This window comes from Pempheris klunzingeri, chromosome 11 (genome assembly GCF_042242105.1).
Source record: "Pempheris klunzingeri isolate RE-2024b chromosome 11, fPemKlu1.hap1, whole genome shotgun sequence".
NCBI classification, from domain to species: Eukaryota; Metazoa; Chordata; class Actinopteri; order Acropomatiformes; family Pempheridae; genus Pempheris; species Pempheris klunzingeri.
Window position 1 is genome coordinate 12,092,975 of NC_092022.1, and position 15,185 is coordinate 12,108,159.

A 15,185-nucleotide genomic window follows, 5' to 3' on the forward strand; every position below is an offset into this window, starting at 1 on the left:
TCTGCATTTGTGAGCGTACAAAACGAGGGAATAACAGCCCTTAATGCACTTTGGCATGAACTTCAAACAGCCGACTGTCAGGAAAGCTAATCTGTGTCTTTTTCCCCCCTTCATTCTTATGTTTTGACAATAAAGATAGCCTATCTCATCCCATTACAAGCTGCCCGTCTCCCGCCTTGTCCCCGATACGCCTGACAACCAGTCCAATAGAGTGTGTTGCCCAATGGGACTGCTGGGACACTTTGATTGCACTGCTATCGACCTTTATATTTTGCTGTAGGGAGAGGTGCTATCCTATTGTTTCCCCAACTAAATCCACAGTTAAGTGTTATGTAGGACTGTTTTATGTGTGTGAACAATGCACATTAATAGATAAATATTAGGAAATTCTGTTTGCTAGATAGATAGACTTTCAGCAGCACAGTTTTTAATGTTCTTTTAATGAATTTTAGTTCAGGGGGGGTGGGACTCATATGCCTCACAGAACAGGTTTATATTAACTACAATGACAAAATATTGTCCAAAATGTGCATTCCATCTTACCTCCCAAGAATTACAGAGAACAATTACTGCAGATTTTGTTTCTTAAATCGTTTTTGGCGCTCTGAGTCACCACCTCCTGAGCACACTTCTGGCAGCATCCGTCTGACTTTGTTCAAACATTAATCACATTGAACAAACTCCTCTCTCTTTCAGGACCCACTGATAATGCACTAAGCTCTTTCTCATACACCTTATATCTGGCTTACATGTCACTTCCTCAAAGGGGGTAACCAGTCTCCAGATGTGCAAGTAATGTTACGGCGACATTTGAGTTCATTTCCTTTAAGCAAAGGAAGTGCAATGCAAAACAATACCCAAACCAAATAAGCTTAATTAAAACATCCAACAAAACAAAACAAGAAATGCAAACAAAAATCAAGAGGGAGAAATTAATCAGAGCCGGGGTTTTCTTGAACTGACTTCAGAAAAATGAGATGAGGAAATGAACAATAGGCAAGGAAAAGGGATAGAAGAAAGGAGGTGGGTGGGTGGTGGATGTGAAGGAGTGAATGTGAGTGAACGTCGCTTCTCCTCCTGATTTGCTGGGTTTTTATCTGGCAGTTGCATCGGAGCAGGGAAAGCGTGGGCTACGGCTGTATTGGCGTCGTGGCTGGACACCGCTGACAGACAGGCCAAAATATGGCTTTCTTCTGCTGCTGATTAAAGAAGTGCAACAAAAGGGTGGAGGGACGCAGAGGACAGACGCCCTCACCAGTCACACACACCCACCACAGGCCACATCAGATCAGTCACAATACCGTTACATTTCATAAAATGTAACATGCAGCAGGATCAAAGACAGTTTACAGTGAAAGCCACCTTGATGTGTATCCAAAAGGAAACACAGAAGTTAAAGAAACAGGATGATTTTTATTGACTTCTGCTCATAAAACAATGATGGTTAAAAATCCAGTTCAGAAAATCTGAAATATTAGAGCATTTCGATAGTAAATAAACACCCTTTATCTTTGAGAACAGCTCTAAAGATTTTTGTCTCAACTGTATCACATTTTTAACAACTGTTATAAGAGGAATGACCCAACATGAGATGCCCATAAATAATGATAAAAACAGCACATTAAAAAAAATCTGTGTTCCCAAAAACCAAAGAAAATTCCCAGAAAAACTGAAATGAGTTAACCTCAGAGTGCTCCGTATATAATACATATAGTAGCTAACCAGAGAGAGAGTAGGGAACTAACACAACACAGAGGCTGGTGTTGGATTTGAAAGACACTGTCCCCTGCTGGTTAAACCAACAGCTAATAACCTGCTGATACAGCAGCAAAGGCAAACTGTGATACATGATCACCAACACATTGGCGATGATGAGATACAGTCGATAGACAAGATATGAAAACTGACACCAGAAAGGATTGCATGGATTGATAGTCACATTTGCTTTTTGAAAACACTAAGCATTCACCCGACATCCAACAAACAGGTGAAAATACTTCACGGAAAAACAATAGTAAGCATACTGAAAATTTTGAACTTAATTGTAGTTAAAAACTGTGCTTTTGCTTATAAAATATTGCACTTCCCCAGACAAATTCTTTATAATTCACAGTTTGATTGGTCAGAAGGCAGAAGTTCCTCCAAGTGAGTGTCACATGGCATTCAAAAGTCTTGCATAAGACAAAGTGTAAAGCTTTCTTTTTAGTGTATTTTTGTAAATCAACAAGTAATCCTCAGTTTACCGTCATTTAAAAAAGTAAAAACCCTGTATAATGATAAATCACCACAGAAAATGCTCTTAATTCTATAAGTAAACTAGGTTTGTAAAAGAGCTACAACACTGAAACTACAACCTCACTCTCATATTCCCTGTGTAACCTTCAGATCCATAGATAGACAAGGTGATCTGTGTCCTATTTGCTCCCATAAAAAATTCCTCTCATTAACTAAAATAACATTGGTGCAGACTGGACCAGCGAAGTAAGATTCCCAATCTTAAAATAGTGCTACAACCTAGGGAGAGGAAAGTGCGGGGAAGCCACAGAGACAGAGAGAGCACTTAATCGACCTGGAGCAGGAAGAGGAAATTATGTCATAGTTGCAATGTAATATTTCAAAATAACTCTGCTGACTCTCTTATGTGTCAACAGAACAACGGCTATCCACTGGATCCTCTTTTCATTAGACACCAGGTTTTGTTGGAGGGCTGCTCCGTTATTGTCCACTATGGCACAACAGCCAATATGGCTTGAATCCCTTTTCCCCTTGTTCCAGTCGTATCCATGACTCAGCTAACTGCTTTTACCAGCACTTGTCCTTGCAATCAAATAACTGCACAAAAGTGGACCTTGATATTGGTCATTAAACGCAGTTTCAAGCAGAGCTCCCGCTGGGCACATTGCAGACAGACTCCACCTTTTCCAGTCTCTTCACACACGGCGACCTGACCCATGCACCACTTGGCCATGGGACTGAATTGCAAATGCCTTTAATCCAATAGGTGCACATTTGAAGTGGCTCAGTTTCTAAAGGTTAGGAATGGCAGTGGCGAGGAGGAAAAGTCACTGGATTTTAGACAGTCCACTGGCCAGGAGGAGTCTGAAGGGGACGGTGGAGCGCGACACCGTTAAAGGCAGTCTGTGGAGACCTGCAAAAACATAACATCACGCACAATTAGAAGGCGGAGCATTGAAGTTGCAAAGCTACTAAAAACAGTTATTTAGGCGAAATGAAAGTCTATTAATCACAGAACAAAAGTGAGTTGGGAGGCAATGGGAAAGTACAGGAGAGCTGCCATGGTGCAGAGATCCTATCTGCACTGTGAGGAAGGGAATTGCGTGTATGCATGTGTGTGTTTGGCGTGTCCATGCTCGGAGCGCTTGTTTGTGTTGGGTGGAGGGGTAGAGGGCGTGTGTGTTGTGTGGGGTCTGGGGCGGTGTGCCTGAAGGTCCCCAAGGGGATTTGACTCTCCTCTTGTCCCTTTACACTTTCCTGAAAGAATTGTATTCTTTCTATCTGAGGAAGAGAGACCAGCCCATGGGGAAATCGGGCCAAAGGTGGGAAAACTTAACACAGCTACCCAAGGGCAGTGAGTTTCAGGACAACACAATCCCACAGACACAAAAACAAGCACATGCATGTACAAAGTACTTTCAGCCACGCTTCATAAAATAAAACTTAAAAGTGGACCGACCAAAGGCACGGATGAGCTCCCTCTGTACTGCCCAGGTGACGGTCTTGATCAGGGAGGCAGAGGTGAGACCAGCAAACAGCATGTTGTACAGGAAGACGATGTAAAAGTTCCCGAGCCAGTTATAGCGACCAAAGTCTCCCAGTAGATCGAAGCGGGTGATCCCTGACACAATGCAATAGAAGCAAAAGAAAATGTTTCACTTGTGACTGAACTGCTCGGGCCAGACCTCACCTGCAGCTACAGTATTTATGGCATACACATGCCCTCTTGTGGGCATTACTAAAACTACAAAAGTGTCGATTCAGCAACTCTTAAATACTATGCCCAATTCCCAATTTCATACTCCATATTAATTGTACACATTATATGTCATGTACCATATGTAAAAAAAAAGTATACTTTTTTTGCAGTTACTACACCATGAATCTATGTCTGTGTCAAAGAGAAAAAGCAGACTGTATTTTATGTTTTCTGTCTGTGTGCTGTGTTCTGTCAGCAATAAGTAGCTTACTACTTTCATTTGTGCACTGCATCATGGGGCAATAGTTTACATCCAACAGCACATTGGAAGATCAAGCATTTTTGGTAGGCATCCTAAATATAAGGTCCTATTTACAACCTTTTAAAAATGAGCAGCAAACCGCTATTTGCAATGTAAAGATATAGTGGAGAAATGGCATCCTGTGCAGAGAATCAGTCACACTCCCTCCGTGTGTGCTGTAATCTGGGCTTCTCCACCTCTACAGCCATGTCACCTTCTCCCTCATATCAAAGATGGCTGCCGCTGGCAAGCTAAATGCCTTGCTTGCCTAGTGTACTTTCCTCATCACTTGACATTGGTCAGAAAAGGGTACATTTATTCCAGTTTATCTTGTTAGTAGCTGTTTTTCTTGCACACAGTTTAGTCTGAGATGCTGGTTCACCAATGCAACATCCAGTGGTTCTGAACCCTTAAATACGTATAATTATGCGCTACATTCATACTACATACTCAAAACCTGTTAAGAATTACCACTGTCTGTGTTTAATAAATGCTGCATTTGTCATTTATTCTACGTCCTTACCAAGTGTGCGTGAAAAGACGGGCAGCGCTGAGCTCAGGATTAGCAGTGAAACACAGTTTGCAATTATCTGAAATTAACAGAAATGTTGACGTTATTATAAAGGAACAAACACAAGTTTCTGGTTACATTTCACTGTGAGAGAAGATACATGTAAAGGTGAGCTGTCACATGCCTGTGTGAGGTTGGTGTCCTGCACACGAGGCAGGAGTCCTGTAAAGAGAGGAGAGCTATAGAAACCCACCACTGAGGACACCATCAGATAGCTGAAATTCATTTTTAAGGACAACACTGGAAATAAAGACTAACATGCTCACAGTATTGAAATGTATGAATGCAACAGCTTTAGTCAACATCACACACTGGTCATATAGAGGACAGTCTGTAAGTGGCTGACTCAGAACCAAATGGACATGACAAGTTAACGCTTTGTGGACGCACTAATACGTGAATGGGATAAAAGGATACAGGATGAGGACTACTTGAACCGCAGCGCCCAGTGAACCAAACATGGAGAAGGAGGCCATACCCAGGTGAGGGTCCTAAGAGGCACACAAAAATAACAGTAATCAACATGGCTGTGTACACACCAAGGATGAAATATTCACACGTTCTTTCGGGCTAAATCCTCACCTCCATTCCTCTGGGCAAAGCCGTCTCATCCAGGAGCAACTCCAGCACATTGAAACAGACCATCAATACACACATCACCTGGAGAAACACGCATTCATTATAAAACAATTAAAACAAACGTCTCTGTCAATAAATAAAACAGCCCGTGAGATCATATAATAAAAAACCATGTACCGTCAGTGCGAGGAGTGCAAGCATGGCCAGTGGATAGCCCAAGTTTCGCTGCCATGCGGAAGCTTTCATACGCATTTCTGTCAGAAAAACACGAACAAATAAATGAAAAAAGCAACAACGATAATTACGTTCACAGTGACAAACACCTATACAATGTATTAACTGTGAGAGAGGCCCAACAGAGAGCAGCCTGTGCTGTCAATCTCACCCAGGGCGATGCGTTTGCTCCGGACTGTTTTGTGCTCTTTTTTCATCGCCTCCATGTTCAACTTGACCCAGCATGACGTACTGCCACCTTCAACCAGACAGCAACACACGACAGAGACAAAAAGTCAATCAGTCAGCTTTAAACTGAATCATCAGAAAAGGCCAGAGGACTGTGTTCATGGTGACGCACTCACAGTTCAGTTTCCTGTAGAGCGAGTCTTCCTCAAATGTGGTGCAACTCAAAGTATCTTCTACATCCTCCAACAGCTGAGGGGGATGAGACACATCAGTCAGTCATGAAACTACTGTTCACTGCCACAAGACAACTGTTAGTGTAAAGGCTACTCTATGTGAAGTGGGAAGTGTTTTATCACTGGGTCTGTGACTCACCCGCGGTTTGACCAATAGGCTGCCCGTTACACTGAACATGCGGGACAACCCAAAGGGAGTGCACACTGAGGAAAAAAACACACAGATGGTGATATGTAAGCGTCATGCACTACAGTTTTTAACCGCTCAAGTAATTTTTATTCAGATATACTTACGCAAAAGCATTAACACTCCAAACAAGGAGATGCCTGAGTACAAGTAGGGAAGGTAATACTCCCACAGGTCTGGAATTCAGAGAAGTAGAGTATAAGCAACTATATGAAAAACTGTAAAACCAGTTGTCACTGGGTGCTATTCGGGTATAATGCACTCACCGTAGAGGCTCTTCCTGGCTATGTTGTCGTGTAGGAGGGCTGATGCCACCCACACAATGCCCAGCACAAGCAGAGCCAGCAGCAACAGCAGCACAATGGCTTCATAGACCCGAGCCATTACCCCCTACATGAACATAACAGACGCTCTGTGATCAACGGGTTCACACACAGATGCTGTCAATTTACAGTCTAGAGTGGCCATTTGTGAAGAAATACCAAAACGGGGACCTTTTTGGATCCTACAAAGCCCTCAGACTCTGTGAAGAAGTACGCAAAGGGCATGAGGAAGACCAGGGACAAATTGGAGAAAAGGAAAACTAGGTTCCACAAGCCTGACAAGAGAGGAAGAGAGATGTTCCAAATGTTAGTTTTCAGCACAAACATTCATCAGAGTTGATATTGCAGTGGAGCATTTTGGCAATACTACTGTCATCCAATATGAGATACAGTCCTGCCACACAGTGCAGCATGACAAGACTGGCTACCAAGATACATGTGCTCATAAACAAGAACAGTTGGTAAAAAAGAAAAGCTGAGATTATCATCAAAATGTTTTTCACATTCATAACTACTTGGTTTACATCTTAGTTGAATAACAGGAAAAACATTGTTATTAAGTTGGAGGGCTTGGCTGAGGTAAACAGCAACAGTTGTTTAACAGTCAGACCATCTTTAAAGGACTTGTATAATGTTCACAGCGAGGTCACAGCCATTCTTTCCATAATAATTATCTGTTTGGACACATGCCTGTAGTATATTGATCAGGAGATCATTACCAGTGATCCGCATTAAATCTGATACAGTTTCAGACGGTAATGCCCTCTGTTGTTGGACACAATCCAATTATCAGCCTCTTGATGTTGTCGACTAATAAAAACAATAACATGTACCATGGATAAGAGATCCGTTGAGCCACTGCATGTAGTAGCTCTGTGGGAAGGTGAGCAGCACCTCATTGGACAGAATGGAGATGGGGAGCAGGAGCACAGCACACACTGCCACTGACAGGGTGAATGTACATAACCACAGCCTGGGAGAAGGAGAAAGACAAGCTATCAGTCAAGTCACCTGTTTGTGTGTCTCGGTTTAACAGCACAGCCGAGGTGAAAGGCGAGGATGGCCGAGGATAAGGTAATACAGTGCCAGCGTGTAGGGACAAAGGGCGGAGTGACAGCGACATGCCCCCCCACCCCAACTAACAACTACATAACCGCACAGGCGCACACAAGACAGGGCAATAAATGTACAGCCAAATAGCCTTGGGCCACTAAACATGTCACGTTGACTAAGGTATCTGCTCAACCATTCACACTGACACTAATCTAAATAAGTGAGCGAGAACAGATTGCCATGGGTCAGTTAATCATTACAGGTTTTCACTTACGCAATTTTGTTGACAGTGGCATCTTCAATGTCATCTGAAACAGAGTGGAGAAACAAGTCAGATTCCATATTTTACAAAAGAGATTTAGACTTCTATTTGTTTTTACAAGAACAAGTTATCAGAGACAACCATCTTATTTTCTATAACTCTGTAACTGAGGAAGGCCTAAACACAGTTCATTCTGAGTGGAAGTGTTGAAATGTTAATACATAGCAAGTCTGTGTTGTCATAGTGTGTATACATAGAGGTATGGGGGAAAGCTGTAATAGAAGCAGTCCATAAAAGCATGAAAAAAAGCAGTCCTCACTGGCCTCAGTGTGGGGAGTGGGTTGGGGACGAGCGTGTTGGGAACATTTTGTTCAAGCAAGACCAGGACTCTAGTAAAAACTGAATTACATTTGGGTAGGAAGCTGCAGAGAGTGGAGCATTTACAACACAAAAGGGTCTCTAGTGAGGAACTATACTGTGCGACGTACTTTACTTTGCCAATCAATATACAAAACAGGACACAATACTGTAACTTCTGTCTATGCAAATATTGACACAGCTGCTAAATTATGAAGTACAGCCTTAGGAGCAAAAACCAGTTCTTGGCTTCCCTGTGTCAAAAACAACCCTGCTGAGTGGCATTGCAGGATCGTCATTTAGCTGAAGGGGAGAACTGTTCTGCTGTTGTTGATGCACAGACAACATTTACAACGGCGGGTTAATGCATAGCAGGTTTCGAAAAGAAAAAAAAAAGAAAAGAAAAAAGAGCTGGCCAGATCCCAGGTTCCAGCCCAGCTGCAGCGGAGCAGAGGAACCTGGCTAGTTGGACATCCTACATCTGCTTCCAATATTGGCAAATTATTGGATTTCTTATGCAACAGTCAGTCCAGTCACACTGCAGGACTTTAAACATTTTTCTAGCTTTAATAATAGGGAGCATATTGTAGAGCCAATCATATGAGGTATGTTGCAGTTACACACAAACCATAACAACCTGTTTGTCAGCTACAAAGTTTTTTACAAATAGTTTTTTCTACACTGTTCCCACTGCACAGAATAAAAGCCAGTAACCAATTAAGCCAGTTTTATGGTATTAGTCATAAAGTGTATACTTGTTGAAAAAGAGATCTGTTTTGAGTTGTTTTCGTCCAAACAGAGGGGCCAAAGATACAACTCTGTTTATTCTGTAGCAACATTCTTCACTGCCACTCCACCATCCTGATCCACAGGGATACTGTCTAAAGAGGTGGAGGTGGTTACATGTTACATAACATGCTGTCTGCACCTATGGATTGCTCCCCCTAAAGGTCCAGAGTCTTGGGTTGAAATTTACGATCCTGGCAGTGTGTAAACTTAACCTATATTTCCATGTTAAGCAAACACAGAAAACAGCTATTATTCACAAACAAATCTCCTTACAAATGTGTAAATCCATACAGCTTAGAATTTTTATGCAATGAAATATTATTTAAGAGTATGACAACACTGTTTACAACATGAGTAAGGATTGTGAAACAGGCAATATCAATTTCATTGCTTGATTATTTGATGTCACCTAGCTTTCTGGTGAACCATAAACGTGAGGCTCAAAAATGAGACCCTGTTTACTCCTATATCCATCTACCCCCCTCCAACTATAAATGAGACTAGTTGACCAAAATAGAATGAGTAATGTCTGGACAACACCTCTGTGGAAAAAACTACCCAGAATACCAGTGTAATTAGTATGCTTGTCAACACCATCAATTCCCCTCCAGGCGATTCTCCACAAACGTTTCTCTCAGAGCAGAGTTACTTTAAGACTCACCTGTGACAAACTCTGCAGGCTTCCTGAAGTGGGTAAGTATGAGGTAGGACACCATGTAAAGGCATGTAAACAGGAGTACACAGATCTGCAGAGGAGACAGAAAGGGGATTTTATTAGTCGTATTTTCTTTTTTTTTTAGCCATGTCCAAGAACATGACTAAAAAAAGGACATAATGTTATTTCTTTTGTTTCAGCAGCTAGTCGCATAAAGAAAGTGCAGGCTTGTACATAAACTGTCATATTCTGTCCGATACTACTGATGAGCAACACATGTATTCAGGTTGGCTCATATCTCGGATTTCATGTTTTCCAGTAGGTCTTAGAAAAGTGGGGGTGGGTATCCAGCACAGATACCACAAACATGCGGAAGAGGCATAACAAGGCAAACAGAGAGGAGGAGGAGAGATGAGGAAATGGTACGGCTACAACAGATTTGTTCCGCAGAATGTGTGGTTTTATTTTGTACAGCAACAAATAAACAAAACATGTATTGCTACAAATGCAAAGAGCCAAAACCATTCACCATTTTGCCAAGGTCAAGAGAGACAGATGGAGTCTGAAGATTATCACTTTACTCCAGCAAAGAGCAAAATGGGTGACAGTGATAAACTAGGAAGGATTAAGGGGGAGTAAAAGAAAGAAGGGTTAATACCCGGGACAGATAGCCCCCACACAGTCTATGAAGGTCATTGTCTGATATTACACTAAATCTGCCAACAAATTTAGGCTGAGCCCATGTTCCCTCAGCAATCTGTTGTCTCGATGCTCTCAACATTTCATCCTGAAGACAAGGCTGGAAGGAATTCGGGGTATTTGAAGAATTACAGGTACCATTCTGTCATGAGGCTTAATGTTAGTCGAGTGTAAATTCTGCCCAGCTGGTGGTGCTGAAGGCAAACTTTGTGTCGTACATTTTCATGTAAATTCATCCAACAGTGGAGTTACTGTGCAAATTGTTGACTGACAGATGAATGAAATGCTGTAGCCAGATCACAAGCATTCAATGAAAACATTTCTGCATGGCAGCTTGGAGGGAAGCCAGTGAGGGTTGCTGGATGCACAGGTTTGTCCCTGAGGTAACAGCAGCAACAAACAAAGATAGAAAGGCTCTCTGGAGAATGACAGAAACATGGCAACATACTTATAGGCTGTTTTGTGCAAAAGCACGAGGACAGTTAGTTCTTTATATGACCAATAAAAGGTCCCACAACAGTAGGAGAGCCACATTAAAACAATCCATGGTGAGAATGTATGTATTTATTACTGTTTCTATTATTCCAAAATCATGACAAAGGTTTTTTTTTAAATGGATCTCTTGGCAATTATGGACATGTGGTACAATAATAAATAGGGTGGGGAAGGGGGGTTATGGGCACACGCCCCTCCTCCTGTATGGTTCCAGGAGGTGCAACATGTTGACCCATTTTAGAATTAAAAAAAATCTAGACAAAGAAAAATCAGGACCAACACCCAAGCATTTGTCATCTGTGCAGATCAGTCTTAACAAGTAGCAAAAGACAAGTTCTACTGCACCTGGAATTTGTGCTCTATGCATCTCTGATACCGTTTGGCAGCTAACACCTCCTCGGCTAAGCCTCAAAATGTTCACAGTGACAAGTAAATTAAAAAAGTAAACATGCAGGCGTCATGGCTTATACAGTCGCATTTAGCTGTTAAACTTCACTTCAAAGTAAAATTAAAGTTAATGTGTTGAGAAATACAATGTTTTACTGTTAAGGGGGAATGAGCATTGATAACATAATAAATGCACCACACAAACAACAATGGACCGTACATAATTAATCAGCTCAGTTGCACAATTGTTCAATAACGCAGTCTGTTACGGCAAGGAGCTTTTTATGGTTAATCCGACAAAAGGAAATGCAGGAAACAAAGGATGGGTATTGGGTGAGAAATAGGTGGAGGGGCAGAATAACACTGTTTTAGCCCACGTATGTGGGGATACATGCTGATTGGCAATGCTGAGAGCTGGCAGCACATAGCAGGATACCGAGAGGAGACATCTTTGTGTTGAACACAAAGTGCCAGGGCTCCGAGTTCACTGAGCATCTTAAAATTCACAGAGTAACCTAAACATCATTGTGCTGATTCAAGAAGAAAAACAATGAAGCTCAAATGTTTTCACGTCTTGCTTAACCTTGCAGTTCCTGTAATGATTCAAAGGAGCGGACGTTGGCAGTAGGACAGCACATCCTTGCAAAATGTCAAGCGGACTCCCTCAGAGTGTGTTATTTCAGGGGCACCTAACCTCTTGTCCAGCTAAACACGTTCAGGCGAAGCATGACGGCCTTTGTTTACAAGTAAGAGGATAGATTAGGCAAGACCTTTTCGAGATTTATTCAACAGAAAGGAATAACTTAAAATGTTGCACGGGCAAAGCCTTCTTAATCCAAGTGCAAGTGGGCAGCTACGGCCTGTTGTGTCAAGAGTTTTTATCATTTTACTGTAATGTTTCTGCTCATACATGTTAGCTTGTTGACATATGGTGTCAGAGAAGGAACAACTGCAAATCCAGTTAGGTAACTATGTCACTGAGAATACAAAGTAAAGGACAGTTACCAACAAAGCCATTGAACAGCCGATCCTTAGAAAAATAAAGTAAAACTAAGTAAAAAGCAGATCTGATCCACCACTCCGTCTCTCTGCCTTCTCTGATAACATGGCACTCAAACAACTTTTCTCATAATGACTGGATACCTTAATGCGTGTTGATGCTGGTTTTTTCCATTTCTCTAGTTAATGTGACCTTTTATTGTGCTGATCATTGATCCTTCTTGATCCCTCTAGGATCAGGGCGCAGGCTCTGGGTGTGCACGTCTGGTTCTACTCGTTCACATCATCTCATGCAGACAGTTTTCTTTAATGCACACTTGTGACACTTGCCAGATGCTCCTATCTAGGATGATTTACAATGTTGCATCAGTGCAAGCGGAGACATGCATTTGGCTGCAATCAAATCTTCCCAGAGAAAGAAAACATAGTGCATCCCCTTAGCCAATGTGTGACTTCAGAGCTGCATATTTACTTAGTGACATTGCCTACTTGTAGGAACCTGACATCAGTGGATGTTGCTGTGAGGCTTTGACAAGAAGCTGTACACATCACTTTTCTGCACAGAATTTCACCATTCGTCTGCGCTCTGGCAACATATTGCACTGTAAAAGCACAGCGCTTCTGTCTTCTGAGCACTGAGAGATCACTGTGGGTGCTCCTCTGGCCACAGGGCCTGGCCTTTGCAATGTTACGTCCTGTGACTCTGGAGCAGGAGCCACAAAACAGTTATATGGGTCACCTCTGTCACAGATTATGAGAATTTATTTAATACACATGCTACTTTAATAGCAGAGTGGTTTTCGTGCATCTGGACAGACGTTTAGCCAGATCAGTTTCTAGAGCGCTAATCTTTTTGAGTGTTTGCAGCTTGTAGGTTTAGATCAGTAAACAAAATGATCTTCTTTCAAAAGATGCTTGGAAACAAACGGAGCAGTAATGATTTAATACATCTGATTGGCAGAAATGTCTTTGGGGTATCAATGAACCTTTACTTAGTTGTATAAGATGCTTAATTCTAGCCTTTTATATATATTTGTATATCTGTATCAAGTATTTTCTGCTTTTTTTTAACGTGTACTAATCAAATTAGTTAAACTTTAAATGACAGCAGTCTATCTCTCCTCTCTTTGACATTTTGTTATGTTTTCTAATAATAATGCTCACATTAAAAATGCTACATTCACAAACACACCACTCATGTGTGTCATTTTCTTACGTTGCCATGTTAGCATTTCTGTATTTATCTATCCTTAGATACTTTGCAGTGTGAAACACTACGACTGCTGCCACACATTCTTGTCTTCAAAATGAGCTGGTCAATGATGATAAGCTTGGCCTGAAGCCTTTAATAAGCAGAGATGCAGGGCCTGCTGACCAGCCTGAGAGGAGATGGTGAGCTGTAGAGGCCAGCCGCTGGCTTAAGGAGTGGGTGTCGGCTAATAGCATTAGGTCTTTAGGTGAAAGGGACAAGGGCATTGAAATGCATATGGGCACTTCATTTATTCCTCATGTTAAGTTATTTCTATGAATAACTGCACAACTGAAAATATACATCTGCTACTAAAGGCACTGGTAAAGGCGTGGTACAGCTCAGAGGACGTAATCGGCTCTCTGCCTACCTAAAGGGGCTGTCTGCTTTAGGCACTAATAACTTTAATTTGGAAATATCCTTGGCTATCAACAGGAATGCAGAAAAACAGTTTTGGTGTTGTAGAGCAAAGTCCATTTCAAAAACACCTTAAAACGCCTCAGATTAGTTTGCTTTGGATGTTTACAGCTGAAAGCAAAAGGGAAGGGAAACAGAAATTGTTAAATATAGTGCAGTTGCTGTTAATGTTATTAGTTACTGCTGTGATTTTGCTGCTATGACGTGTAAATATGTGCTCTGAAAATGATCCATTGGTTTGACTAGTTTATTTATTCAGCTCCTTATACTAAATCTAAACCTCCCCTTATATAATTTGATAAATACACACCTGTTTGCTTGCCTGATCTACAGCCGTGCAGCTTTTGCTCATCCTCTCTTACTGTACTAGTACAATGTGGTCTTAGAGTTTCCTCTTATCTACTTACAGTAAAGCAAACCAGGACAAATTGATAAGTTAGCCACTTAATCTAAATTATGCAGCGAGAGAGGATGCAGCTTGACATTGTCCCTTATGGTGCACCATATCAGCAATATCACCAATCTAAGGAAATAAACTGCTGATGAGCTCTGACTGTGACAGGGTTAAAGGTCCGTAACCATGTGCCTTGCTGTAACTGATCTCTGAGGCAAGTCTGAAGTTCATTTCTCGATGTTACACAAAAAGTGAGCCAAAAGCAACATGTAAGAAAAAAAAAAAACTGCAAAATGCATCCTGAGCCGTGTACTAAAATGGATGGTTATCCAGCAGGGTGATTAAAACCAGAGCAAAGGAAGATTTGAGAGAGGAGGCCCTGGTCTTTACTAACTCAGTGAGGAGCCCTGATGCTGTGCAGGGCTCCTTGTCGTTTCCACCTCACTGACCAGCTGCATCCGGGCAACAATTAAAGTTTGTGCTTCAGCTTGAGAGGCACAAACAGGCGAATTACACACATGAACTGCACCAAACAGACACGTTAAACTCATCGCTACAGATGCTGCAGTCCGGTGCTGCAACACGACACTTCTACAGCTTAAATCCGAGCGTTGGGAACAAACACTTACAGCTGCCTGACCGACGTGGCCTTTCTCGTACAGCTCGTATTGTTGGAGGCGACCCTCATATGCATAATAACCGACGTTACATTACTCACTATGGTCTCCCGGACACGGTTGTGGAAAAGTTGCTCTCGAACCGACACGTCGTCCGTTTCCATCCTCCGACACCATTACAGTGTCCCGTGGCTTCAAACCGCTGGGAAATGGTTAAAAAGGGAGAGCAGCGGGCATCTTCTTGTAGAGAGCCGTGGCTGTGCGGCTGTCCGGCCCCGCTGC

At 42.1% G+C, this 15,185-nt stretch overlaps 1 protein-coding gene across 1 annotated transcript; it reads right to left on the bottom strand.

Annotated features, from left to right (window-relative positions):
• Positions 1 to 1,393: 1,393 nt before the first annotated feature.
• Positions 1,394 to 15,185, bottom strand: lmbr1l (limb development membrane protein 1-like). Its single transcript, XM_070839485.1, has 17 exons — positions 15,005 to 15,185; positions 9,653 to 9,737; positions 7,858 to 7,891; positions 7,364 to 7,503; positions 6,702 to 6,805; positions 6,474 to 6,597; positions 6,315 to 6,383; positions 6,160 to 6,224; positions 5,964 to 6,036; positions 5,771 to 5,857; positions 5,563 to 5,639; positions 5,389 to 5,466; positions 5,224 to 5,297; positions 4,931 to 5,021; positions 4,759 to 4,825; positions 3,695 to 3,856; positions 1,394 to 3,148 (listed from the first exon to the last, which is right to left on the bottom strand). The coding sequence occupies exons 1-17, from the start codon at positions 15,065 to 15,067 to the stop codon at positions 3,063 to 3,065; spliced, it is 1,479 nt and encodes a 492-aa protein (XP_070695586.1). The 5' UTR covers positions 15,068 to 15,185; the 3' UTR covers positions 1,394 to 3,062.

What these genes read in the sequence shown, in the direction of transcription:
- lmbr1l (XM_070839485.1), bottom strand. Translation starts at nt 15,067, where the DNA reads ATGGAAACGGACGACGTGTCGGTTCGAGAGCAACTTTTCCACAACCGT. An exon ending in GCCTATTGGTCAAACCGCGG is followed by an intron (nt 6,037 to 6,159) that starts GTGAGTCACAGA and finishes CATCCCCCTCAG; the next exon opens with CTGTTGGAGGATGTAGAAGA. An exon ending in AGGACACCAACCTCACACAG is followed by an intron (nt 4,826 to 4,930) that starts GCATGTGACAGC and finishes TGTTAATTTCAG; the next exon opens with ATAATTGCAAACTGTGTTTC.